General features: G+C 43.0%; 1 protein-coding gene across 1 annotated transcript in view; it reads left to right on the forward strand.

Annotated features, from left to right (window-relative positions):
* Window positions 1-25,899, forward strand: part of rpa1 (replication protein A1) — a 72,516-nt gene that overhangs the window by 33,332 nt on the left and 13,285 nt on the right. Inside the window, exons 8-13 of the mRNA XM_038814604.1 lie at window positions 3,733-3,835; window positions 11,923-11,991; window positions 14,218-14,410; window positions 14,997-15,136; window positions 21,559-21,707; window positions 25,618-25,750. Of these exons, the coding sequence (XP_038670532.1) occupies window positions 3,733-3,835; window positions 11,923-11,991; window positions 14,218-14,410; window positions 14,997-15,136; window positions 21,559-21,707; window positions 25,618-25,750 (787 nt within the window). The remainder of the gene's footprint in view (window positions 1-3,732; window positions 3,836-11,922; window positions 11,992-14,217; window positions 14,411-14,996; window positions 15,137-21,558; window positions 21,708-25,617; window positions 25,751-25,899) is intronic.

The following is a 25,899-nucleotide window of genomic DNA, read 5'->3' on the forward strand; positions in this document are numbered from 1 at the left end:
AGGTGTCAACCTGGCGAAGCTTACAACTTGTATGCCATGGAGCTGAGCGATCCCATAACCAACATTTCAGATCCAAGCTCTGCAGCCCTGCCACATCCAATCATGAATGATAGTAAACAACTCATTGGAGGAGGAGGATCCACAAATATCTCCATCACCGTCAATGATGGGGGTGCCGAACATATCAGCACAAAAATGATGCTGAAGCATTTGCAACAATTTTCAGCCAGAAGTGCCAAGTGGCTGATCCATCAGCCTCTCTGGAGGTCTCCAGCACCACATGCCAAACTTCAGTAATTCATTTCACTCCCATGTGATATTAAGAAATGGATGAAGGCAGTGGATACTGCAAAAGCTTTGGGCCCTGACAATATTCCTGAAATAGTACAGAAAACCTGTGCTCCAGAACTTGCGGTATCCTAACCAAGCTGTTGCAGTACAGCTACAAGACTGACATCTACCCGGCAATGTGGAAATATGTGCACAAAAATCAAAAGAAATCCAACCCGGACAATTAGCATTCCATCAGTCTGCTCTCAATCATCAGCAAGGTAATGGAAGGGGCCATCAACAGTGCTGTCTAGCAGCATTTGTTTAGCAATAACCTGCTCACTTATGCTCAGTTTGGGTTTCGCCAAGGCTACCCAACTCCTGACCTCATTATAGCCTTAATTCAAAAAGAGCTGAACTCTTGTTCATCTCAATTCCAAGACATCTTGAGGAACTCTTGCAATAATGTTCTTTGCCCAACTATCTTCAACTGCTTCCATCACAAAGGTCAAAAATGGACATGTCTGCTGATGATTGCACAATGTTCAGCGTCATTCCTGATTATTCAGATTCTGAAGCAGTACATGTCCAAATGCAGCCCTGGACAATATCCAGGATTGGGCTGACAAGTGATGAGTAACATTTGTGCCACACAAGTGCCAGGCAGTGACAGTCTGCAATGGGAAGGAATCTAACTGTCACCCCTTGACATTCAATGGTATTACCATTGCTGAATCCCCCACTATCAACATCCTTGGGTTACCATAGAATCCCTACAGTGCAGAAGGAGGCCATTCAGCCCATTGAGCCTGCAATGACCTTCTGAAAGAACACCTTCCCACCCTAGCCTTGTCTACTCTTTTGGACACTAAGGCACAATTTAGCATAACTAATCCCCTAAACCACACATCTTTGGACTGTGGGAGGAAGCCAGAGCACCAAGAGGAAACCCACACAGACACTGGGAGAAAGTGCAAACTCCACACAGACAGTAGCCCAAGGTCAGAATTGAACCTGAGTCCCTGATGTGATGAGACAGCAGTGCTAACCACTGCCACCATGTGCCTGCCATTGACCAGAAACTGAACTGGACTAGCCATATAAATACTGTGGTTACAAGAGCTGGTCAGAGGCTGGGAATCCTGAGTAAATCACCTCCTGACTACCCAAAGCCTGTCCATCATCCACAATGCATACATCAGGAGTGATGGAATACTCTACACTTGCTTGGGTAAGTGCAGCTCCATCACCACTTTAGAAGCCTGACACCATCTAAGACAAAGCAGCCCACTTGATTGGCACCACATCCACAAACATTCACTCCCACCACTGACTCACAATGGCAGTGACTGAAATATATTGACATTCCTTTAGTGTTGCTGGGTCACAATCCTGGAATTCTCTCCCTAACAGCACTGTGGGTGTAACTGCACCACGTGGACTGCGGCAGTTCAGAAGACAGCTCACAGCCACCACCTTCTTGAGGGCAATCAGGGAGTGGGCAATAAATTCTGGTCCAGCCAGTGATGCCCACATGAACTAAAAAAAAAGCTAATTATAGGGTTTTATTTGAAGTGCAGCCACTGATATGTGTATCGTAAAGCCCTGCAAACAGTACTGAAATAATAACGGATTAAATGTTTATTTGAATGAGGTTGGTTGAGGGAGAAATATTGTCAGGGCGCCAGGAGGAATTTCCCTATTATTCAAAATGATGTTATGGGACCACTGATGTCCGGCCTGAGTACAAACCACGCATCAGATTGTTGGGTTGACCATATTGTTACTGTAATGGAACGTCGGCCTGAATTTTGTGCTCATATCTCTGGATTGGGACTTGAACCTAGAATCTCCTAACTCGGGTGCAATAATGCTATTGAGGCACAGCTGAGATACACCCAAAAGATTATCCCTGTCACCACCCAATCTTGATTTTCAGTGAATTGTTGCTTCATGATTGGTGTATTTCTGTTAAAAGCTTCATTCCTTATACTATTTGCATTGTATCTTTAATGGTTCCTTCCATCCAAACGTAGCATTAGCAGCAAGAAATTGCAATTTTGGGGTGTCTTTCATGTGGTAAAATACATGTTTAATGATCAAACACTGAGCTGTGGAAGGGAGACCTTGGGACAGGTGACCTAATACTTGGTCAACGGCAAACTTTAACTTTTTTTTAAATTTAAAGTACCCAATTCATTTTTTTTCCAATTAAGGGACAATTTAGCATGGACAATCCATTTACCCTTTGAGTTGTGAGGGTGCGACCCACGCAGGCACGGGGAGAATTACCTTGTGTTGCCCTATTATGTATTTTCTTTTATTCCCTTTTCTTCCCATGTACTTAATGATCTGTTGAGCTGCTTGCAGAAAAATACTTTTCACTGTACCTCGGTACACATGACAATAAACAAATCCAATCCAATGTGCAAACTCCACACAGTGATCTGGGACTAGAATCGACCCCGGGTTCACGGCGCTGTGAGGCAGCAGTGCTAGCCACTGTGTTGCCCCTTTTAACTGGTTTCTTGCAGAGGGAGCACCTTAAAAGGAGTTTGTGTTTAGGGCCCTGAAGATATAGCTGAAGATATAGCTGTCAGTGGTGGGGCAAACAAAGTGAGGGATGCACAGGGTTGCTACGCTGTATACAATCACAAAACAAGTTGGTTATGACTTTATTAAGAAAAATACTTTATAGAGTAGCCACTTGGTTTGTTCGTAAATTGAAGAAACTCTTGGGTAATACTGAGGCGGAAGAGGTGAACTCAATATGTATAATTTTTGCTTTTTATTAACTCAGATACACTATAAAATGTGCAGTGCGTGCAGTATTCTACATGTAAGAATGTTTCTGAATGTTAACCGAGCTCTGCCAAGAATGTCACTGCTGACTGAGTTTGGCCTGGCCTTGGGGAATTTTCAGGAGAGCAAATAAAATGGGTGTTTTGTGAAATGTGAACAGTTGATCCAAACAAAATATGAAAATTTGATCAGACTTCAGATATTTGTGTCTAAAATCAGGTTGTCGCCTCTCTCTCTCTCTCCCTCTCCCTCTCCCCCCCCCCCCCCCCCCCCCCCCCAAGGCTTGGGCGGAGCATTGGCTGAGGAAAGTACTCTCCCAATACTGCAGCTCAAGGCATCTTAAATGTACATAAATATTCCAAGAGTGTTTGTTCGTGGGTAACTTTGAAGGAAGTTTCCAAGATGTGCAAGACACAGAAGAAAGAAAATCTGTTTTGTTTCCTGAGGACAAGTCCTGCTTCTCTTTTGCTGAGCTCATTAATCCTTTGCAATGTTTCACAAGTAACAAAACATTTTAGAATATTCTACAAATTGATTTTTGCCTGTCATGCCAGAGTATTAACAAGGTTGTTAGGTATAATCTCTGCTCAGAGTCTATTCTGTTGAATTGGCTTAAGTTGTGAAATAAAAAGGCTCTATTAAATCTCTCCTTTTCCCCAGGTGGACAATCCGGGCTCGTGTTACCAATAAGAGTCAGATTAGAACATGGAGCAACTCCCGTGGAGAGGGAAAGCTATTTTCCATTGAGCTGCTGGATGAGAGTGTAAGAATCCTTGTTTCTCTGCAATCAGTTTTGTGTTTTGTTTGCTCACCACGAGGAGATGGCCCCAGTAAACAGCTTCAACTTTGGCAAACCTAGAGCTGGTCAGGAGGGGGCAGTCTTCAGTTGATGCCTGACAAAGTCTTGAGGGAGATTTGCACATGGTGACCAACCAAATCAATCCATCTTTGTTTGGACTGTTTATTTTTAAGTCAACTTATTGATTGAGTTGATGGACTTGTTTTTTAAACCTTTTTAAAATTGCATATTGATTAGTTTTAATTTTTTTATTAGCCATGTTGGGTTTATTACTGAGGCTTTTTGAGAAAAAAATCCAATATGCTATTTAAAATGATTTGTTGATAATAGTTTTTCAAATACTTACTTGTATATTAGAGTACCATGCAGGCCAGAGATTTCACAAACTGGCACCAGACTGTCCCGTGGTTTATGAAGACCTGCCATAACCTGATTTTTCTGTGGCATGCACAGCCGGTACTGATCCAACTTTAGGTTTCAGGCTATCCTGATCATTGCACTTAACGGAGAGATTTAGAACTGCTCTCTAATTGATTTGACAAACCACCTTTCGGATATCATTTTCATATTGCCAGGCCAATAATATCTGCAAAAAAAAATTGACAAATCTTGTTCGCTGATCCAGTGCTGTTGTCTACCTGTTAGCATATTCTGAAGGCTCGAGTGCGCGAGCTGAATTTCTAGTTCCCTGCTAAATTAGAATATAATTTTAGCAGCTGTGAAGATTGTCGCAATTAAATGCAGTTATTTTATGCAAATTGGACGTTTAAACCCTTTTTCCAATATTGGAACAGTTTCCATTAATGTAATTCATAATGAATCTTAACACCGTTTTCGAACAAGCAGGCTGGTGAATTGTTCCCAGCTACTGGGTGTTTTGTGAGTTGTCCTTATCCTTTATCTGACTTCAGTTCAGAGTGCATGGGGTTATAGAAATGTCATCCTTTGCGAACTGCATGTATACGTCACATGAAATAGCAACATGAAAAAGCAATTTTTCAAATGCGGTTTTAACACGAGATAGCACTGTTGCTTCACAACGACCGGGACCCGGGTTTGATTCCTGGCTTGGGTCACTGTCTGGTGCGGAGTCTGCATGTTCTCCCCGTGTCTGCGTGGGTTTCCTCCGGGTGCTCCAGTTTCCTCCCACAAGTCCCGAAAGATGTGCTGTTAGCTGAATTGGACATTCTGAATTCTCCCTCTGTGTACCCGAACAGGTGTCACAGTGTGGCGACTAGGGGATTTTCACAGTAACTTCATTGCAGTATTAATATAAGCCTACTTGTGACACTAATAAAGATAGTTATGATTATTATTATTAGAACAAAAAAGGTGTAACAGTTGGAAATTAAATTGTTTTGTTATGCTCCATTTTCTCCCAAGACGCTAACTGATTTTGTAGGTGTTGTACAGACACTTGTCCGTTGTATACCAAAGAAAGAGGAGTTGGTTGAGCACTTGAGGGAAGGAAACTCGTGAGGCTACAGGGATAGAATGAGGTAATGGGACTGACCAGATTGCCCTACAGTGAGCTGACATGGAGTTGATAGGTCAAATGGCCTTCTGCATCATAATAATGACCCTGACTCGAGAGGTGACTACAGTATAAGCAGGCCTTTTTGCGTTTTAATCATGAGCGACATCACAGCTGTACCTGGTGTTGACCTATCCTAGATATGGATAAAGTGCAGAAATACCAGTCTTTTCCCCTACCAAACCGTGGAGTTTTGAGGTGATTTTATCTTACTGTAGCAAAACTTCAAAGATGAACTAACTCAGTGCTGACTAGGAAGAGAATCTGCTGTGCGTGGCTCGTGCTATCTGTAAATGCTCAATCATCAGTACAGTAGTCCCCCTTTATAACGCGGGTGTTGGGGTCCAAGACAGCCACCCGCGTTGTATCCGAGCCGCGGATATCCACGATGGGGGTTTTAAATTTATTTAAAAATCTATGCTAGCGCTTCCCATTGTGAGTCTACGGGGGGGAGAGGTCAGACCCCCGTAGACTCACAATGGGAAGCGCTAGCATAGATTTTTAAATAAATTTAAAACCCCCATCGTGGATCTAATTAAAATTTCAGCGGCCGGCTCACTTTGATCCGGAGAAGGAAGCTGCTCTCACTGAAATCAGCCGGCCGCTGAAATTGACACTGCCCGATGCTCTCTCCCTCCAATCCAACTTTTAAGTTTTAATGTTTCTGATTGGAGGGAGAGAGCAGCCGGCAGTGTCAATTTCTTTTTTTTTCCTCCGGCTTGCCCCCTCTCCCCACACATCCTCCAACTAAACCCCTCTCCCCCCACACCCTCCGACTCGCCCCCTCTCCCCCCCAACACCCTCCGGCTCGCCCCCTCTCCCCCCACACCCTCCGGCTCGCCCCCTCTCCCCCCACACCCCCGGGCTCGCCCCCTCTCCCCCCACACCCTCCGGCTCGCCCCCTCTCCCCCCACACCCTCCGGCTCGCCCCCTCTCCCCCCACACCCTCCGGCTCGCCCCCTCTCCCCCCACATACTCCGGCTCGCTCCCTCTCCCCCCACACCCTCCGGCTCGCCCCCTCTCCCCCCACATCCTCCGGCTCGGTCCCTCTCCCCCTCTCCCCCACACCCTCCTGCTCTCCCCCACAGCGTCCAGCTCGCCCCCTCTCCCCCCACACCTTCCGGCTCGCTCCCTCTCCCCCTCTCCCCCACACCCTCCTGCTCTCCCCCACAGCGCCCAGCTCGCCCCCTCTCCCCCCACACCTTCCGGCTCGCTCCCTCTCCCCCACACCCTCCTGCTCTCCCCCACAGCGTCCAGCTCGCCCCCTCTCCCCCCACACCTTCCGGCTCGCTCCCTCTCCCCCTCTCCCCCACACCCTCCTGCTCTCCCCCACAGCGTCCAGCTCGCCCCCTGTCCCCCCACACCCGCAGGGCCCTCCTCTCTCCCCCAACACCCGCAGGTCCACCCTCTCTCCCCCACACCCCCAGGGGGGTCTCCCCCACACCCACAGGGGGTCTCCCCCACACCCGCTCCCCCCCAACACCCGCCCCCCCACCTCTCACCCCCCCACCTCTCACCCCCCCCAACACCCGCAGGGCCCCCCTCTCTCCCGCAACACCCGCAGGGCCCCCCTCTCTCCCCCACACCCCCAGGGGGGTCTCCCCACACCCACAGGGGGTCTCCCCCACACCCGCCCCCCCTCTTCTCCCCCCCAACACCCGCCCCCCCTCTTCTCCCCCCCAACACCCGCCCCCCCTCTTCTCCCCCCCTCTTCTCAACCCCCCCCCTCTTCTCAACCCCCCCCTCTTCTCCCCCCCTCTTCTTCCCCCCTCTTCTCCCCCCCCTCTTCTCCCCCCCTCTTCTCCCCCCTCTTCTCCCCCCCCTCTTCTCCCCCCTCTCTTCTCCCCCCCTCTCTTCTCCCTCCCCTCTTTTCCCTCCCCTCTTCTCCCTCCCCTCTTCTCCCCCCCTCTTCTCCCCCCCCTCTTCTCCCTCCCCTCTTCTCCCCCCCTCTTCCTCCCCCCCCTCTTCTCCCCCCCCCCCTTCTCCCCCCCCCTCTTCTCCCCCCCCCCCTCTTCTCCCCCCCCCAACACCCGCCCCCCCCCTCTTCTCCCCCCCCCAACACCCGCCCCCCCCTCTTCTCCCCCCCCCAACACCCGCTTTTAAGTTTTAATGTTTCTGATTGGAGGGAGAGAGCAGCCGGCAGTGTCAATTTCAGCGGCCGGCTCACTTTGATCCAGAGAGGGAAGCTGCTCTCACTGAAATAATCAGCCGGCCGCTGAAATTGACACAACTGACAGTTGGGGTCCATAAGCCCCCCCGCGGTATATTGCGGAGCGCGGTATAACGGGGGACTACTGTAGTGTCAATTATAATATAGAATTAGGCATTCCGTCTGACATGTCCATGCTAGCTCTGCAAGAACAACCAATCTTGTCCCACTCCCCTGTCCTTTTTCTGTAGCCCTGCAGATTTTTCCCCTGGAATGATTATTACATTCTCTACCCATCTTCAACTCCTGGCCTGCCGCAAGAAGCAGCTCATCGGGTTAGGCACTAAAATCCTGCACAGGCTTCCTGATAGGAAGTACCAGCTCCAGTTATCTAAGTTTATCAGCTGTCCGATTCTTCTTCTCCCATCTTAACCATAGCAATGTGAGGGAGGGTGCTTTGCTGTAAAAATCGAGGCCTGTCTATTAAATTCAGTTTTAACCACAGGCCTCCTTCCCTGACTAAAAGGTAAAGTAAGGGATAAGGTTCCACAGGAAAGGTCTGAGGAAGGATTTATTGGTCTCTGTACTTTGGGTGTCCTTTGGCAGCTGAAGTTTCCAAAGCAATCTGGTGACACTCACGTTAGTTTTATATTTTGGCCAAGTTTAAAAAAATTAAACAAAACTCCATCCCTGCGTGTAAAGGTTTTTAAAAAAAAACGGCCGTTGAACAATGCAATTAGTAAACCGTAGTATGCAGCTTATGAAGTTCTTGGTGAAACTCCATTCAGTGTCCATTGCCATGGTAACATGCTAACGTGGCAAGATATGTAGCTGTGCCTTACCTATCAAAGATCAGCAGGCGTCACTGAGTGTTATAGTCCTGGGTGCTGGGGCTCCTGGCTGGAGAGAGCACAATTTCAACAGAACTGAGGTGAAAGTGGGCTGGCAGTCAAGCTGTTGCCCAGGCATGGCTACCCTTTTGATTTTTTTTTCCCCTTCCCTCCATGTTTTCCCATCCATAAGAAATGCTGGGGCCTCTCTGCAGCTTGCAGGAAAACATGAAAAGAACAACAATCCAACCCACACCCCACTCGCATTGTGCTGAGTGCTCGAATCCTGAATGGCTGTGGGGCCCAGATATAGTTGTTTCGGTCAGTCTACACAATGAACTGAGCAGTTACAGCTATCATGAAAGGTCATCTCTGGAAATGCCCAAAGACATGCCTTTTTATTCATGGAGTTAGTTGTTTAATAGGGTGGACATAGAGAGGATAGTTACATTAGGAGGGTGGACAGATGATAATTATTGGACCTAGGGCTATAAAGTCTATCACTGATGCATCCAATAGTGAAATTATCCAGGGAATGGTGTGAATGTGTAAAACTCACTACTACATGGAACAATTAAGGCAAGTAATAGAGATGCTTTTACAGACAAACTATAGAAACACACGAGGGGGGAAAGTAATAGAAGGATTTTTTTTTTTTATAAATTTAGATACCCAATTATTTTTCTATTAAGGGGCAATTTAGAGTGGCCAATCCACCTACTCTGCACATTTTTGGGTGTGGGGGCGAAACCCACGCAGACACGGGGAGAATGTGCAAACTCCACACAGCCAGTGACCCACGAGCCGGGATCGAACCTGGGACCTCAGCGCCGTGAGGCGGTTGTGCTAACCACTAGGCCACCGTGCTGCCTAAGTATAGAAGGATAAAGGGTAGAGCAGAATGAAAGGTGGAAGGGAAAGTATGTAAAACATCAGCACCGGTTGAATGGTTAGGCTGAATGGTTGTTGACTCGATGTACTCTCTGAGGAGCCGTCAATCAAGTGCCACTTTTTGTTTTGCACTCCTAGCTAGCTGTTAAACCCATCCTCCTGTCAGATCATTTGTATCCATGGCTGGCAAAAGTTTCCTCCCCACCTCTGCTGTGATAGCGCAAGTAAGAATTTAGCTCAAAACAGTAGTTTGGTTGGCACAGTGGTTAGCATTGCTGCCTACGGCGCTGAGGACCCGGGTTCGAATCCCGTCTCTGGGTCACTGTCCGTGAGGAGTTTGCACATTCTCCCCGTGTCTGCGTGGGTTTCACCCCCACAACCCAAAGATGTGCAGGATAGGTGGATTGGCCACGCTAAATTGCCCCTTAATTGGGAAAAATAATTGGGTACTCTAAATTTATTTTTTAAAAACAGTAGTTTGGTTTGTCACTTCCAGTTTAGTGGCTCAGTTCTGCCATTGTGAAGCGATCAGATTGCTTCGAGTGCATTTGCAACATTTTGAAAACAACATTTTTAATGAACAATATTGAACAGAAACCACGTACCCTGCAGAGTAGGCACTTAGTTACTCCTGCAGATCACCATCTCCATTAAGCAGTTGACCTTAGAACTTAAAGAGAATTGTATGGAATGAATTTTGCACCCGACTCTCTAAAATTCCAATAATTTTGTCTTTATTAAACTAAGGGGTTTAAATAAATTATGTATGGTCTTGCTGGGTCATCTAATCACAAAATATAACGCTGCAATGAATTATACAAGATAGTCTGTCATTTCCTGTTGTGACTTGAATGGTGGCACACACAAGGAAAGAGGATCTAGGGTAGAGCCATAGTATTTCTATTCGGAAAAGGGGGATAATCCTTATTACAGTGCAAGATTTTAGAATTTGATCTGCAGTGTTTTGATTAATGCAAGATTAAATGGTTGTCGTGATTAGTGTACATAGTCTACAGCACACAAACCAGCCATGGGGTCTGTTCCACTGTTCATATTCCGAAGACTCGTCCTAATCATTTATTTCCACTACACTCACACTCCTCTTTTCCCTTCCCAATTGTGTCCACCAAACCTCGCCTCATGCCTCAAATTTATCTGTTTCATCCACTCAGTGTGGCAAATCATGCAAAAACTCTCTTTAGGAGCACAGCTTCTGCCTTGGCCTCTCCCAAGATAGACTCTGAAGATTCTTCGGAGTGGTTTTGCAAGTTGTTGCTCCAGATAATATTGCGTATCAGTACTTATGGTGTGAATCTCCCAGAATTTGAGTAGACCACATTAATGCTCCAAATGTGTTCCAATGGTTGTTAATAAACCTTTTCTATGTGGGATCCATGAACATTTTCCATGCTATATGTAAGTTTGGCATTTGAACATCAGACTGTAATCCAGAAGAATGAATTTCACCCTAGAACCCGTCTTGATTTTCAGGACTTGATTTTATTGTATAATGTAATTTGCTTTGACCTCTTTTTAATTACGTTTCTATATTTCTTTTTACCCTGGTCGTACCATTTCTCTGACTGACATTGGTTTCATCCATTGTATTAATTTTTGTTCAACATCCATATATGTTGATTGCTATATGACTGCTATTTTCATACCTGCATGTTCATTCGTTTCTCTTTGTGACAGCAGCAAGTTTGTATCTGTTGCTATTGGCACAATTATACCCATAAATCTTATCTTGCTAGTTGAGTGTAATATTCTTACCGTACCGTGGTGCTACTTTTAAAGGTGTGATATTCCTTTTGGTTCTTTTGATATTCCTATGAAATACCTGCCTGTGCAAGGAAATGTTGATATGGACCTGTATATTCCAGTGATCTTTTTTCTACAATGCAGCTCCTTCTTTTCTCCCATCTTGAAGAAAAACTTCGAACAGGAAATTCCACGTAGCCCACTTCAGAAATGTCCTTTTACTTAGCAGGATTGGCAAGTGTCTGACTTGAGTTTTTTTGGTTGAAAATTGGGGCATTCGGTTTCAGCTGTGTCAATACTTCAAGGTTTTTTCCCCCGAAAACCGTTTGTGTTTCTTACTGATTTATTTTTCTCAAACGGACACTCTGCACACAAGTGTCTTTTTTCTGTTCTCGTTAATTTCTTCAGATAATCAGGAGATGTTTGGCTGAAAGAACAGTAATATCTAAAATAGATTCTACTGTACTGCTTGTTAAAATACAATGAACTTTCATTTAAAAAGTTAATGGAAGCAATTTGTCTCAGAGCTGACTATTTAATGGAATAGTTTGGCAGCATTGATTTTTCAGCGAATTACACTAAGCATAAAAGGCATAAGTTAGACTGTACCACTGACACAGAATTGGAACATAGTTCTCACCTGCGACTTCCCCACGCAGTAATTTCTTGGTCTCAGCTGAGACCCTCTGGGACAGTTTCTGATAGAGAAACTGTGTTCTTAACACAGAATGGGAGGAGCATGAGGGAAGAATGAAATGGAGTTTCACTGAGCCTGCTGGAGGCTATTGATAGCTGCAGTAAAAGTTAATTTGTTTTGATCTTAATACAAAAATCTTCATTAACTAGATGCAGAATTCCTATTGATTTGAATTGCTTTGTTTTGCAGGGTGAAATTAGAGCCACAGTTTTCACAGAGCAGGTGGATAAGTACTTCCCACTTATTGAAGTGAATAAGGTAAAGAAACCTATGTTATTCTGCAGAACTGCACCATTATATGAAAGGCTTCCTGACTGGTCCCTAGACTGTATTTCTAAAATATCTTTCCATGCAAGCTCAGAAGTACCACATAATGTATATTTTAGTCCAGGGAAACTGCAGGTTAAAGATGGGTGGTATGATTTATAGTGGGTTTTTGACCATTTAACAACATGGTTGAAGTTTAGATTGTGGGTGAAGTATTGAAGATGTACCTCTGTCTGATTTGCAGTCCTGGAGTCCTTATACAATTTTTAAAAAAAATTTAGAGTACCCAATTATTTTTTCCAATTAAGGGGCAATTTAGAGTGGCTAATCTACCTATCCTGCACATCTTTGGGTTGTGGGGGTGAAACTCACGCAGACACGGGGAGAATGTGCAAACTCCACACGGACAGTGACCCAGGGCCGGGATTCGAACCCGGGTCCTCAGTGTCGTAGGCAGCAAAGCTAACCACTGCGCCACCGTGCTGCCCTGAGTCCTTATTCAATTACGGTATAAATCTAAATTGCAAAAGATCTTTGATCCGTACGCATTTCTTCTGTTCACATTTCCATTGTAAATTTGAGTCCACATTCTTAATGAAAATAGCTATCAGTGCTGTAGTTGCAACCTCTCACCCATGAGGTGCTGCATGGGCAGCTTCCATTATAACTGTGGACATTTAGCTTTACAGTGGAAATGTAACGACAGAATATATGACTTCAAAATGGTGAATGAGTTGCACATGCACATCCTGGTCCAGTTGTTCCCTGTCTTTTAACCTGGGTTTGCCTACCGATTGATTTTTGATTCCTTGTATGCGATGCCAAATGCATCGCATAAGAATCCTTATTCCTTAGAATGATGTGTTAATATTTAGAAAAAAAGTGGGGTGATTTTCACTGGCAGAGTGAAGTTAAAGCAGATCCAAAAGTTTTTCAAAATTCTGAAACGTTTTGAGAGGCTAATCAGTGGTAGATTGGTTCCACTGGTCATTGCGGTGGGAAATGAAAGGAAAATGAAATGAAAATTGCTTATTGTCACAAGTAGGCTTCAAATTAAGTTACTGTGAAAAGCCCCTAGTCGCCACATTCCAGTACCTGTTCTGGGAGGCTGGTACGGGAATTGAACCCACACTGCTGGCCTGCCAAAGTCTGCTGTAAAAGCCAGCTATTTAGCCCTGTGCTAAACCAGCCCCTATTTATTAGCATCAGATACATGAAGGAAGCAGTTATTGTTGGATTAGAGACCGTCATTTAAAAGGAATCTCATTAAATATATGAAAAGGCAGAATATAAGACACTCTTTTTCTTTTTTATTCATTCGTGAGAGGTGAATGTTGCTGATATGAGATTTGAGCTCATGTTTCCTGATCATTAATCTAAGCCCCCTGGTTACTAGTCCAATAACGCCTACTGTGCTGCTGAGCCCTTTAAATATTATTGGAATAGATAATTCCGTTTGGAATAATGGCACCAATAGAGACAGAATAGTCCAAATAACACTTGAACATGTAAATCTGATCACTGTCATAAGCTATCAATTTTAAAATGAATTGCCATTGCTACTGTAAAGCGGAAGACAAAATTAAAAGATGTTGTCTATTAGCGTTTACTACTTTTTACTGAGAAGCCATAGATTACTAAGCAAATACCTTGGACCTGAGTCCATTTATTTTCTGATTAAATATAGTGTGACAATGAAAAATACTGAATACAATCGCAGTCAGCATGTTGCAGCATAATGTTGCAGGGAGGTCACTGCCTTTTGTTTCTCTTCCTTATCGCTGCAGTTTTGGATGAGGGTCAGGCATTGACACACGAGGGATGTTTGGTCATAGGAACAGGAGTGGGCCTTTTTCTCTTTCAATCTATTTAATGGATTGGGAAGGGTGGCCTTCATTGAGCTTTATGTGTTGTGCCTCCAGGTATGGTTATCTTAGCCAGAGGCATGTGGGGATTGGTAGGAAGTGAAAAGGCTCTTTTGCACCACAAACAAATTGCAAGAAGTGAAGCCTGTACCAATGGATGTGAAAAGTTATGGTCAGCTTGTGCATATGGCAGCCTTCACTCCATTGCCATTAAGCTGCTTTATTTATGACCCATGTGTAGAGGTTTATATGGACTTTTAGATTTTGTGGCGGAGGGGGGAGAAAATATGAATCTTCGCTAGTGGTATAAAAAACAGCTGTGTAATATGCTGCTTCTGCTTTGTCATTCCAGGTATATTTTGTGTCGAAAGGAACATTGAAGACGGCCAATAAACAGTACACGTCAGTGAAGAACGATTATGAGATGACTTTTAATAATGACACCACCGTGATCCCTTGTGATGATGTGGATGATTTGCCCACAGTCCAGTTTGATTTTGTACCAATAGATCAGCTAGAAAGCAAGAATAAAGACACAATGCTTGGTGAGAGACTTTTCAGGGGGAGGGTTAGTGCACAACTGAAATTTGCAAAATGCAGTACTGTTTTTGATCACTGGATGGCGCTGTCTGGAAACAAGTTAACAAAAGGGAATGCGGAGGATACCTCACCATGTTCTTTACCTCGCACAACTTCTGTTCACATGCAAAGTGGATTAAAGTGGTATATAGTAATTTGGTTACTCTTTCCTGTGAGACAAAATAAAGAGTCCTCCAAAACCCGTCATCTTTTAAGAACATAATAAATGGCAGGGCAGCTCCCTTAAGATAGAGGCTGATCCTCAACTTAAGCTGCACTTTCCCGCCAGGTCCCCATATCCATTCATCCCCTGAAGAGTCCAAAATGTATCAACTTCAGACTTGAACGTGTTCAACAACTGAGCAGAGTATTAAAAAAAAAAGTTCTGCAAGAGCTCTGCTTCAACTGTTACTTAAAAAGTTGATCCCGAGTCACTAAACCCGTCCTTGTACTAATTTTCCGAAGCCCCATGGGTATTTGTGCTGTTGTTCTGTCCTGATTAGGATATCCTTCTGTAATTTATATTGGTCATCTTTAAATGTCTCTTTCCAGATGTTATCGGAGTCTGCAAGTCATTTGAAGATGTCACTAAGATAACTGTGAGGTCAAGCAATCGAGAGGTATCCAAGAGAAATGTTTATCTGTTGGATATGAGTGGAAAAATTGTCAGTGCAACACTGTGGGGTGAAGATGTAAGCATTTGTTTTATAAGAATTTTTTTAGATCTATAAATCAATAGTTTTACAATATTTGAAATGATGTACATTTTCTTGCAGTAGAGTTTATGCAGATCAGTTATATTGACTGTTGACTGAATTTGCTAATATGGATAGTTCTATGTTGCAGCCTTCAGGAGGGAAGCAAAGGGCACCAGCCCTTTTTAAAAAATAAGTATGGAGCACCCAATTTTTTTTCTACTTACGGGGCAGTTTAGCGTGGCCAATCCACCTACCCTGCACATCTTTGGGTTGTGGGGGCGAAACCCACGCAGACACGGGAGAATGTGCAAACTCCACACGGGCAATGACCTGGGGTCGGATCGAGCCCGGGACTTTGGCGCCGTGAGGCAATAGTGCTAACCACTGTGTCGCTGCTGGGCACCAGCCTTCTGATCATGGTTTACACCAATACTGCACAAGTTGAAGATGCAGTTATGCCAGAGAAGCTATAACCAAAAGCCTCTTCGTCTTGCACCATTTTCTTCTTTAGGTCTTTATGTCACCCAACAATTAACAGTCCCATTTATGTGTGTGTGAGAATGTGCATCCTATCCTGGTGCACAATTTTAAGTTCAAGAGTACAAGGCCCCTAATCATTCAGTAATGTATCCAAATCAGTTCAGCCTTGATTTTGTGTGTTGCATTTCGTTTTGCAAGCTTTGTGCTATAGAATTCAGTGTAATTGGTAGATGCTCATCCTTTTTGAAATAGATGAATATAAAAACAGTTTGTAACACCAGGACCAATACATAAATTTTTCAGGTAGTAATGGTGTATATTATTAATGGAGAGATAAAATGGGCTTGAGAATTGAGCATACAAAATCAAAATTTCCTGATACCAATTTGGGGATGGCAGATTGTGAAAGACTGAAGGAGTGCATGGATACCTAAGGAGGTTGGGCAAATGCAATTCAGTTTAGAATAAATTTAAGTAACAAGATTTGAAAGTGGAAGTAGGAAAATGAAGTACTTCTAGGATTTTAAATGGAGCAGAGGGGCACAAATTCATTTGTGGGATTTGGCCGTCACTAACAAGGTCCATCCCTAATTGCCCTTTACAGCAGTTAAGAGTCAACCACGCTGTTAAAGGTTCTGGAGCCCAGTGTAGGTTGACCAGGTAAGGATGGCAGTTTTCCTTTCCTGAAGGAAGGGGCATTAGTGGGCCCGACGGGGCTTTTATGACAATCGATGACCCTTCCATGGATGCCATTACTGGGACTAAATTTTTTTAACCAATTGAATTTAACTTTTGCCAGCTGCTATGGTGGGATTTGAAACCTGTGTTCCCGGAGCATTAGCCTGAGCCTCCGAATTACTAGTCCAGTGACATTACCACTATGTCACTGCCTTCCCCCTTGGTATACTCAAGTCATTAAAGGTGGCAATGCAAATTGATACGGCCATAATGCAACCAAAATCTTTTGGCATTGTACCTGGAACCAAAGAATCTGAAGGCAACTGAATAATTTTGGACTTGTTACACTGTGGTATGCAGGTTCCGACGTCCTCTTACTTTTTTCTTAATAAATTTAGAGTACCCAATTCATTTTTTCCAATTAAGGGGCAATTTAGTGTGGCCAATCCACCTACCCTGCACATTTGGGTTGTGGGGGTGAAACCCACGCAAACACGGGAGAATATGCAAACTCCACACGACAGTGACCCAGACCGGGATCGAACCTGGGACCTCGGCGCCATGAGGCAGCAGTGCTACTCAATGCGCCACCATGCTGCCCCTTTGATGTCCTCTTATGACATTGATATAAAAGCAATAGTACACGTCGATCCGCTCACCTCTTACCATGGATGAGAGATTACAATTGCGAAGATTAGAGGCCCTCAAAGTTATGTTAGTGTTTTTAGTGATGAACTGTTTACACTGATTGGTGAGATTCAAGTAAGGGCACTCATTTAAAAATACTCAAGTGAGAGTTAAAAAATAAATTAAGAGTGGTTTGAATGTGAAATTTCTTCTGCCACTAGCTAATGAAGCAGTGTGTGTACATTATTTTAAGAGTGTTAGATAATTACCTTAAAAGAGGAATATTAAAAGGTCTTCAAATGCATGGTGAGGCAATGTGAAGAGTGATTAGATGTCTGTTTCTTCCTCCTATATTGAATATGATTTGCAGATAGGTTGTATCTGATTGCTAAAGTGGCAGGTTTGTGATTTCTGGCTTGTACCTTTGGTGGGAGGCACATTTATAGTAGCACGGTGCTTGTCCACAGGATGGGGAAATGTGAAAAGACCTACCTTTGGCTATTTTTAATCACCACTGGTGCCTGTGTTATGGGCCAGGGTTTAGAGAACCTCAAAGTGTATCATGGAGTTCATCTGACCCACAACGTCTACTAGATTGTGGTATGGGGAGCACACGGCCCACTCTAAACACTCCGTCTGGTTTAGGTACCATCACTATGACTGAGCTCCAATGGCTGCAACCCACTCCACTTATGCCATTTTTAAGCATACTCTCAATCCCTTTGTTAACCTGTGCCAATTTTAAAGGGTAAAGTCTATGTGGATGTTGTTTGATTGGAACAGCTTTTCACACATCTACATCATGTATAGCCATTTTAGTACTTCCCAAGTTATCCCCACAAATATGCCCATGTGATATCAATAACTCTTTCAGGTCAGTCCGTTTTTCCTCTGGAAGGTAACTCAACAATTTGTCCCAATTTTTAAGAGCATCCTCGTTTTCCAATTTAATTTGAGGTATGTCAAATTCACAGTCATCTGGATTTGAATTAGAATCATTAAAACCTCCTTTTTATCTCCTTTCCTTTCAGAGTACCTTTTAAGCATATTCACATGACACACTTGATGAGTTTTCCTTCTATGGTGTTTTTACCACATAATTCACCTCACTTAATTTCCTTTCAATCTGATAAGGTCCACAAAACCTAGCTCTTAAAGGTTCACCTACCACTGGTAACAGCACTAAAACTTCATCTCCACTGGCAAAACTACGAACTTGGATTTCTTGCCCGCTAACCCGTTTCATCACGTTGTGCAACTTTTAAATGTTGTCCAGCTAATTCACACGCTCTATTTAATATCCCTAAAAATGTCCCTAAAATTTGACATGTAATCCAATAATGTAAGTTCTGATTTCTCACCTCACCATTTTTCCTTAATTAATTTAAGTGGTCCTCTTACCTCATGACCAAAAATTAGTTCAAAAGGACTAAATTTGGTTGACTCATTAGGTGCATCACTAATTGCAAACAATACGAATGGAATTCCTTTATCCCAATCCTCTGGATAATCTTGACAATAAGCCCTCAACATTGTCTTTAATGTCTGACGCCACCTTTCTAAGCCTCCCTGCAATTCTGGATGGTACACAGTTGATTTAAATTGTTTTATTCCTAAACTATCCATAACTTCTTTGAATAACCTTGAGGTAAAATTTGATCCTTAATCCGATTGTATTTCTGTGGGTAGTCCATATCTCAGAAAGAATTTAAGTAATTCCTCCACAATCTTTTTAGCTGTAATATTACGTACTGGAATGGCCTCTGGAAACCTAGTAGGCACATGCATTATCATCAAAAGATATTGATTCACACTGTTTGTTTTCGGAAGCGGTCCTACGCAATCAGTTAGGACCCTTGTAAAAGGTTCCTCAAATGCTGGAATGGGTATTAAGGGAGCTGGTTTTATCACTGCTTGAGGTTTCCTTGTGACTGACATGTGTGGCATGATTGACAAAATTTAACTACATCTTTATGTAGTCCAGGCCAATAAAATTGATTCACGATTTTAGCTTAAGTTTTCCTTATTCCCAATGACCTCCCACTGGTACCTCATGTGCAACTCGGAACACCTCCTTTCTATACACTACCGGCAATACTACTTGATGAACCTCCGCCCACTTTCATCCACCTGCATATGTAAGGTCTCTATTTTCTCATCAAGACATCACTTTTACGGTAATAACACTCTGATATACACTCAGATTCTCTTCTGTATATGCTTTCTGATACATTTGTTTTATTTCTATATCTTTTTGTTGTAACTATCCGCCAATTTTCCTGAACCAAAAATATCCGCCTCATCCTTCACCTGTTCTTGTTCCTTTTCAACCATCTGATCAATATCATTTCTGATAATTGCACTTCAACTTCATCTTCGGTCTTGATCAGGCTGTACAATCTTTTGCACCTCCTTCGCTTCACTTGGGCCTTCATTACCCTTTAACAAAACCCCAGTCTTATCCTGTTTTACCACATCAGCCTTCCCAGTGCTTTTCTTCAACCACCAACACTGACTTTATATGGCCTAGTTTATTACAGTGAAAACATTTAAAACTTTTCATGTCTTTTCCAACCTCCTGGATTCCTTTTTTAATCTGAGGCACACTCTCCTTATCTCCCATCAGATCACCTTCACCTTTACCACTTGAGTCTTTCTCATGTCCCCAGTTTCTATCCCTCACAGGCTGAAACTGATGTCGGAAACCAAGCCTTGATTATGAACTAAATCATCTGTCATTTCTGCTGCTAATCTCACAATTTTAACCCTCTGCTCTTCCACATGAGTTCTCACTACAACAGGAATTGAATTTTTTAACTCCTACAAAAGTATAATTTCTCTGAGAGCTTCATACGTTTGGTCCACTTTCAAAGCCCTTATCCACCTATCAAAATTACTCTAATTCTTTCAAACTCCATGTATGTTTGACCAAATTCTTTCCTTAAATTTCTAAACCTTTGTCTGTAAGCTTCAGGCACTAGTTCATATGCACCTAAGATGGATTTTTTTCACCTCCTCATACGTCTCAGATACCTCCTCCGGTAGTGATGCAAACACTTCACTAGCCCTACCTACCAGCTAGGTTTGAATCAGTAATACCCACATATCCTGTGCCCAATTCATTTGTCTAGCTACCTTCTCAAATGAAATGAAAAAGACCTCCACCCCTTCTCTTCAAACCGTGGCAATGCTTGGACATATGTAAATAAATTCCCACCAAGCCTTTGACTTTGACGCTCTTTCTCACTATCCTCATCACTATCATTCAACTGTACATTTCTCTTTAAATCTGCCAATTTTAACTGAGTGTCATGTTTCATGGCCATTTTCTGAAGTTCAAACTCTCTCTCTTTATTTTTTTCCCTGATCTGTACGTCCCTTTCTCTCTCTTTTTGTTCTGCTGGTGCTATTCTTTCTGTTTTCCTTTCTTCTCTCTCTTTTTCCCCTCTCTTTCTCTTTTTTCCCCCCTCTCTTTCGTATTCAAGCTGCTTTAATTCTTTCTCATGTTCCATTTGTTTAATTTGCAACTGAATTTTTGCCATTTCCAATGAGTCAAACTGTCTCTCAGGCAACTTTAAACGCTTAGCCACCGCCATAATTACCCTCACCTTTTCGCATTTTGTGAGGTAATGTTAACCGCAATGTTTTTGCCAAATCTTAACAGTCTGCTTTTAGTCTCTATCCGTAAGGTACTGCGTGTGACCGTCTCCACCTCCAAAAACCTCAGAGCCTCTGAAAGAGCCATTGTCCACAACACACTCCCTACTTCAACAGAAATGCTACACCTGAAAAGCAAACACAATATGCTCACCCCTCACTGTCTTTAAGTTCACTAAGCCAATCCAATAGATGGACTTTTATCCCGGACGAGCCTCCAATTTGTTATGAGCCAGGGTTTAGAGAACCCCAAAGTGTATCATGGAGTTCAACTGACCCACAACTTTTACTAGATTGTGGTATGGGGAGCACACTGCCCACTCTACAGGTGTGGTACAGCAGAAATGGAAAGTATTTTTTTAAAGCAAAACAATGTTTATTCTATGAACTCAAGTTAACCATTTTAAAACATAGTGAACATCTGAGCAAGCTTTAATTAAAATACAACCCCTAAAGACTACAACACTAAGTAAACCTTTAAGCTTTCCTTTTTAACATCCATTCGACTTAAAAACAAAACCTTTATCAGAAGCACATCGGGTTAAAGTCACTACTGAAACATTTATCATTCTGAATTCACCAAATGATCAAGAGATAGTCTTTGATGGCAGGGAGAACAGCAGTGCACTTGCTTGGTCTGGCTTCAGCTCCAACACTGAAAACGAAACTAACACATACCCTGCAGCCTGCTCAAAAATGAAAGTAAAAAGCTGACAGACAGACCAGCTCCACTCACTCTCTGACATCACTGCAGTAGTAAACACCCATTTCTTAAAGGTACTCTCACTACAGATATTTACATACACATCCATTTATAAACACCCATTTCTTAAAGGTACTCTCAGATGACACCTGTGACAAGGCCAGCAGTGGAAGAGACCCTGCGACACGTGCCAGAGAATGCTGAAGCAATTGTTTTAAATTATGTTCAGTCACCTTTGCCTCCAACTTTTATCATTTTTTTTTGTTTCTAGGCTGAGAAGTTCAATGGATCACAACAACCAGTGGTGGCTATTAAAGGAGTCCGGCTTTCAGATTTCGGTGGCAGATCCCTATCTGTATTGTCATCCAGCAGCGTATTGATTAACCCTGATATCCCAGAGGCTTTTAAACTGAGGGCATGGTGCGTTAAGATTTTGATTTATTTTCACCCCTCTCCCTGAAACTTAGATGTATAATAATTAAATCTTGACTATGCTGAATGTGGTGTGCAAACACTCATGCAGGCAATTACAGTGTCTGCAGACCGATCTTACTTTTGCACCAGTGCAACAGTTCTAACATAAATTAAATCTGAATCTGGAATATGACTCGGTTAACGCTGTAAACACTTGATTTCTGCAAATTTAGTGCTGCTATAATGTTGAAACTGTTTCACACAGATGCTATAATGAACATGTGATATCCAGTATTTACCAGTGCGCTTATGAGGCACTGAATGTACATATATTTCTAAGGGGTAAGTGAGTTTAACAAAAATTGTGATCTCTAACTTGTTGCTCTCGGGTGCTAGTAATGTAAGTGGATCCATGCATATTTTTGTACACAATGTACAAAAAACTTCACACTGCGACAGCTGTTGAAAACCGTTTGTACGTTTGACTGTGCAACTCTTCGATTATTCATCTTGCTGTTGGTGACCTCAGTGTTTAAAGGTAAAGCAGCATTGCAGAATCATTATGAAGATATTGAAAGTTTTTTTTGCAGCACAAAATTAATTGTCAAGGCATGTGTACCTGCCGTACTGGCCTCGGACCTTCATCCTCAGGCGTTCACACGGTAGACACAGACTGTTTTCCCTGGCGAGGGAATCTCTAGCTCGTGGGTCATACTCTCAGGATAAGGGGATCAGGATTGAGAGGAGAAATGTCTTTGACTCGAAAGGTTGTGATTCTTTGGAATTCTCCACCCCAGAGGGCGTAGATGCTGCATTGTTGAATTGGCAGAATTCTTTTGTTTCAGGGAATTGAAGGGCAGGGCCGGAAATAGGAGTTGAGACCAAAGATCCACTCTGATTATATTGAATAATGAGACAGGCTGGACGGACTGTGTGGTCTACTCTTGCTTCTATTTCTGTGTGTTCTTATGAGCTGTTGTTTTGACGAGCAGGGACCAGAGATTTGCCAATGTGCATATTTCTGAAATTGATCCCTTCCTACTCCAGGCAGGATGGTGCTGGGAAAGAATTTCAAATAAGTGATGCATTATATAGACAAGTCGACTTTATACTTTGCAGCAACTTGGGAAATTGTGGCTTTAAGCAATGAGCGAGGAGAAATTGATTTGATCCTCTGAAATTCTGTTTGGATTAGATGTATATTAATCTGCAGTAGACCCATTAGTCTTGCCAGTAAGTCTAAGAAAATGCCTCTAACTGACAGTCGGTGTCAACAGCGAAAATCTTTCTTGTAGTTTTATAGGATTCCCATCAATAATTCAGCCTGCAGACATGCAATGCAGGCCTGTTTTATTCCATTGCCCGCGTGCAATGGTGGGGGCAGAAAAAATGTTGCTTTCAGTTTGTGTAATGGATGCATTAAATTGACAGATGTGGATATGGAACCAAACACTGCACGCAGGAGCTTTGGAGAAATTGTGCTACAATGTTTGAGAAATTACACTTAAAAGGGCACTAATACATTTGAGTTAGTAAATTCAACATTTAGATGACTGACATAAACCTATATTTGTTTCAGAATGCAACTTGTGATAGTGGGAGTGTGAATCAGTTAACCCACACTGTTAGAACTGATCACCCTTTCACTATAAACCTTTTTGTTGGCTTTATTTTAGAATTGAGCAAACTGTAGCAGAAAAGTTATTTGGGATCGATATCAAACATTGCAGTTCTGAATGTCTTGTATTTAAATTTATATTGTATACTAGAAAAGGGTGGGTTTTCTAATTTGTGCCCAATGACTTGCTTGGAGCACACGCAGATCGGGCACAAAAGAAGCACGGTCCAGGGCAAAGCTGCCAATGCAGTGTTCCAAAAGTGCCTGAGACACCATCTTGGATAAGCATTGCTAGCTTTTGTTTCCCTTGTTAGCCAACCTTGTGTCCTGTGCACAGATTGGTGCTGAGTCAAGGGCAGCTTGATATTGTGAACTTCCAGGAATTGAGTTAAGCTCCCGAGACTCATTTTGCTGCACCTGTCCAGCTTTTGTTGTTCTTTTTCCCCCAGGAGGGCTTAACCTTCAGGTCTAATGTGTTGAATTAAACATCTCGTTCAGTGGGGACTTGCTGTGCCAGCACATTCAAATCTACAAAATTAATTGAATAGATCTGGAATTTATGTTGGTGCCTTATGTCTTACAAGTCATCTCCACCCTACTCTTTCTCTCCTCCATCCCCACATAAAAGACCTTTATTGAATCAAGAATGGAATGCATTCTTATTTTCTATGCAATTTACTTGCAGCAGGTGTTCTGATTTTCAGTTTTTAATCTGTTTTCCTTGGTCCCACCATAGAAGGAAATGTTTGCCTTCCATGCCCAGTTCTGATTCCTACTAGAGTGATGCAAAACAATGCAGTGGGTGTGAATATACCTGGTTTTGGGAGGGGAAAATGTCTAGGATTTGTGTTCTGATCAATGCTTGATGCATCGGTTGTTGAAGTTGTAGGGACTGAATTGGGCACCACAGTGAGGCTCCTGAAGTTGGAATAGGCAGCTTGTCTTTACTGACTGACTTAAGGAGGGGCACTTGCCTAGGCAAGGACTGGAAGCCTGTGACACCATGCCCTGGTTGCCCTAGTAAGAATGCATTCAGAAGGAAGTGTAAAAAATTGTCAAGAAAAGAAAGGACATTTTTCCTCTCACCCCACCCCAAGGACACCACAAACTTGACCTGAAGGCCATGCAGCTAAAACACACGGCTTATAAATACGGGGGTAATAAAACAACTCTGGCAAGGAGGATCAAAATGAGTCGCAGAAGCTTATCAAGATCTGGTTACATTATTCACTTCTGACTCATCAGCTCCACTAGTAAGTTGCTTGAAATGACTGTGAAAACTAAACAACACAGCCTTACTGGGGAGAAAGAAACATTTCTGAGAAATCAGAACCAATAATCAGGCAGCTAGCCCAGCATTTCGAGCCAATTCATTGGCCGCCAGCCAAATCAATCAAACTAAGTCATCACTGATCTCCCCTGCTTGAATTAAAGGCAAAGTCTGCATTAAAGTCACAGGCCCATTAATCATCCATGAATAAAAATTATAATAGCAAAAAAAAAGGGGAGGGAAACAACCGGGTTTAAACAGGAAGATCCTTACACGCTACTCTAGATGCTGTCTCACTAAAATCCTGTACAATTGTAGCAAGACTTCTTTATTCTTGTACTCCAATCCCCTTGCAATATAGGTCAGCATACCTTTTGTCTTCTTTTAGCTGCACCAGCACGCTGACTTTGGGTTTCACGTACAAGCACACCCAAGTATCTTTGAACATGACTTATTTTTATTTTGCCTTTTATTCTTACGGGCCAGTTAATAACTTCACTCTTCCCAGTATTATACTCTATCTGCCACTGCCAAATTGTTGCCAATCACCTAACCTGCCTACATCTTTATGAGTGGAATTTTCCCTTCCCGCTAAAGTCAATGGATTTTTGAACGGCGCTCTGCATTTTGTGGCCCCACTCCTCCTGCGATGGGGAGGTAAAATTCCACCCTATGTTTTTCTAGCAAATTGAGTTTGGACTGAGAGCATGCGTGTTTCTGTCTATTGGCCACGTTTAACTGCACATTTAGTGCTGGTAGACATAGTCTGTGCTCACCCACTTTACCTCCAGCCGAACTCCTGGAGCTCAACCAGGAGCTTTTCTTTCACCTTCATCCCCCTCACCTACTCCAGTCATTCCTGACCATCAGCTGTAGCTTTGGCTTGACCATAACCCTCACCTGTCTGTCCTGTCATTAGACCTGCCATGTCAACGCGAGCATGGGGCTCACACTATCTTTATCTAGTCTAAGTTGGATTTATTAAATATCTTGTTGTGAAGGTTCATGTATGCATGTTTGCCACACAGGTTTGATAAGGAGGGCCAAGCGATAGAAGGGACATCCATTTCAGACACAAAGGGTGGTTCTTTTGGTGGAGGAAGCACAAACTGGAAGATGCTGCTTGAGGTTAAAAATGAGAATTTGGGTCATGGAGATAAGGTGAGTTTAGATTGATTTTTGGCATGCAGCCCTTCTGGCAATAATGATGATGCAAATGTTTGTACAACCACTTGGTATATTCACATAATGATTTAATGCTGAGAATTCAGCACTAGGAGTTCTGATGAATTATATAGTATCATGTATGT

This window comes from Scyliorhinus canicula, chromosome 12 (genome assembly GCF_902713615.1).
Source record: "Scyliorhinus canicula chromosome 12, sScyCan1.1, whole genome shotgun sequence".
Lineage (NCBI taxonomy): Eukaryota > Metazoa > Chordata > Chondrichthyes > Carcharhiniformes > Scyliorhinidae > Scyliorhinus > Scyliorhinus canicula.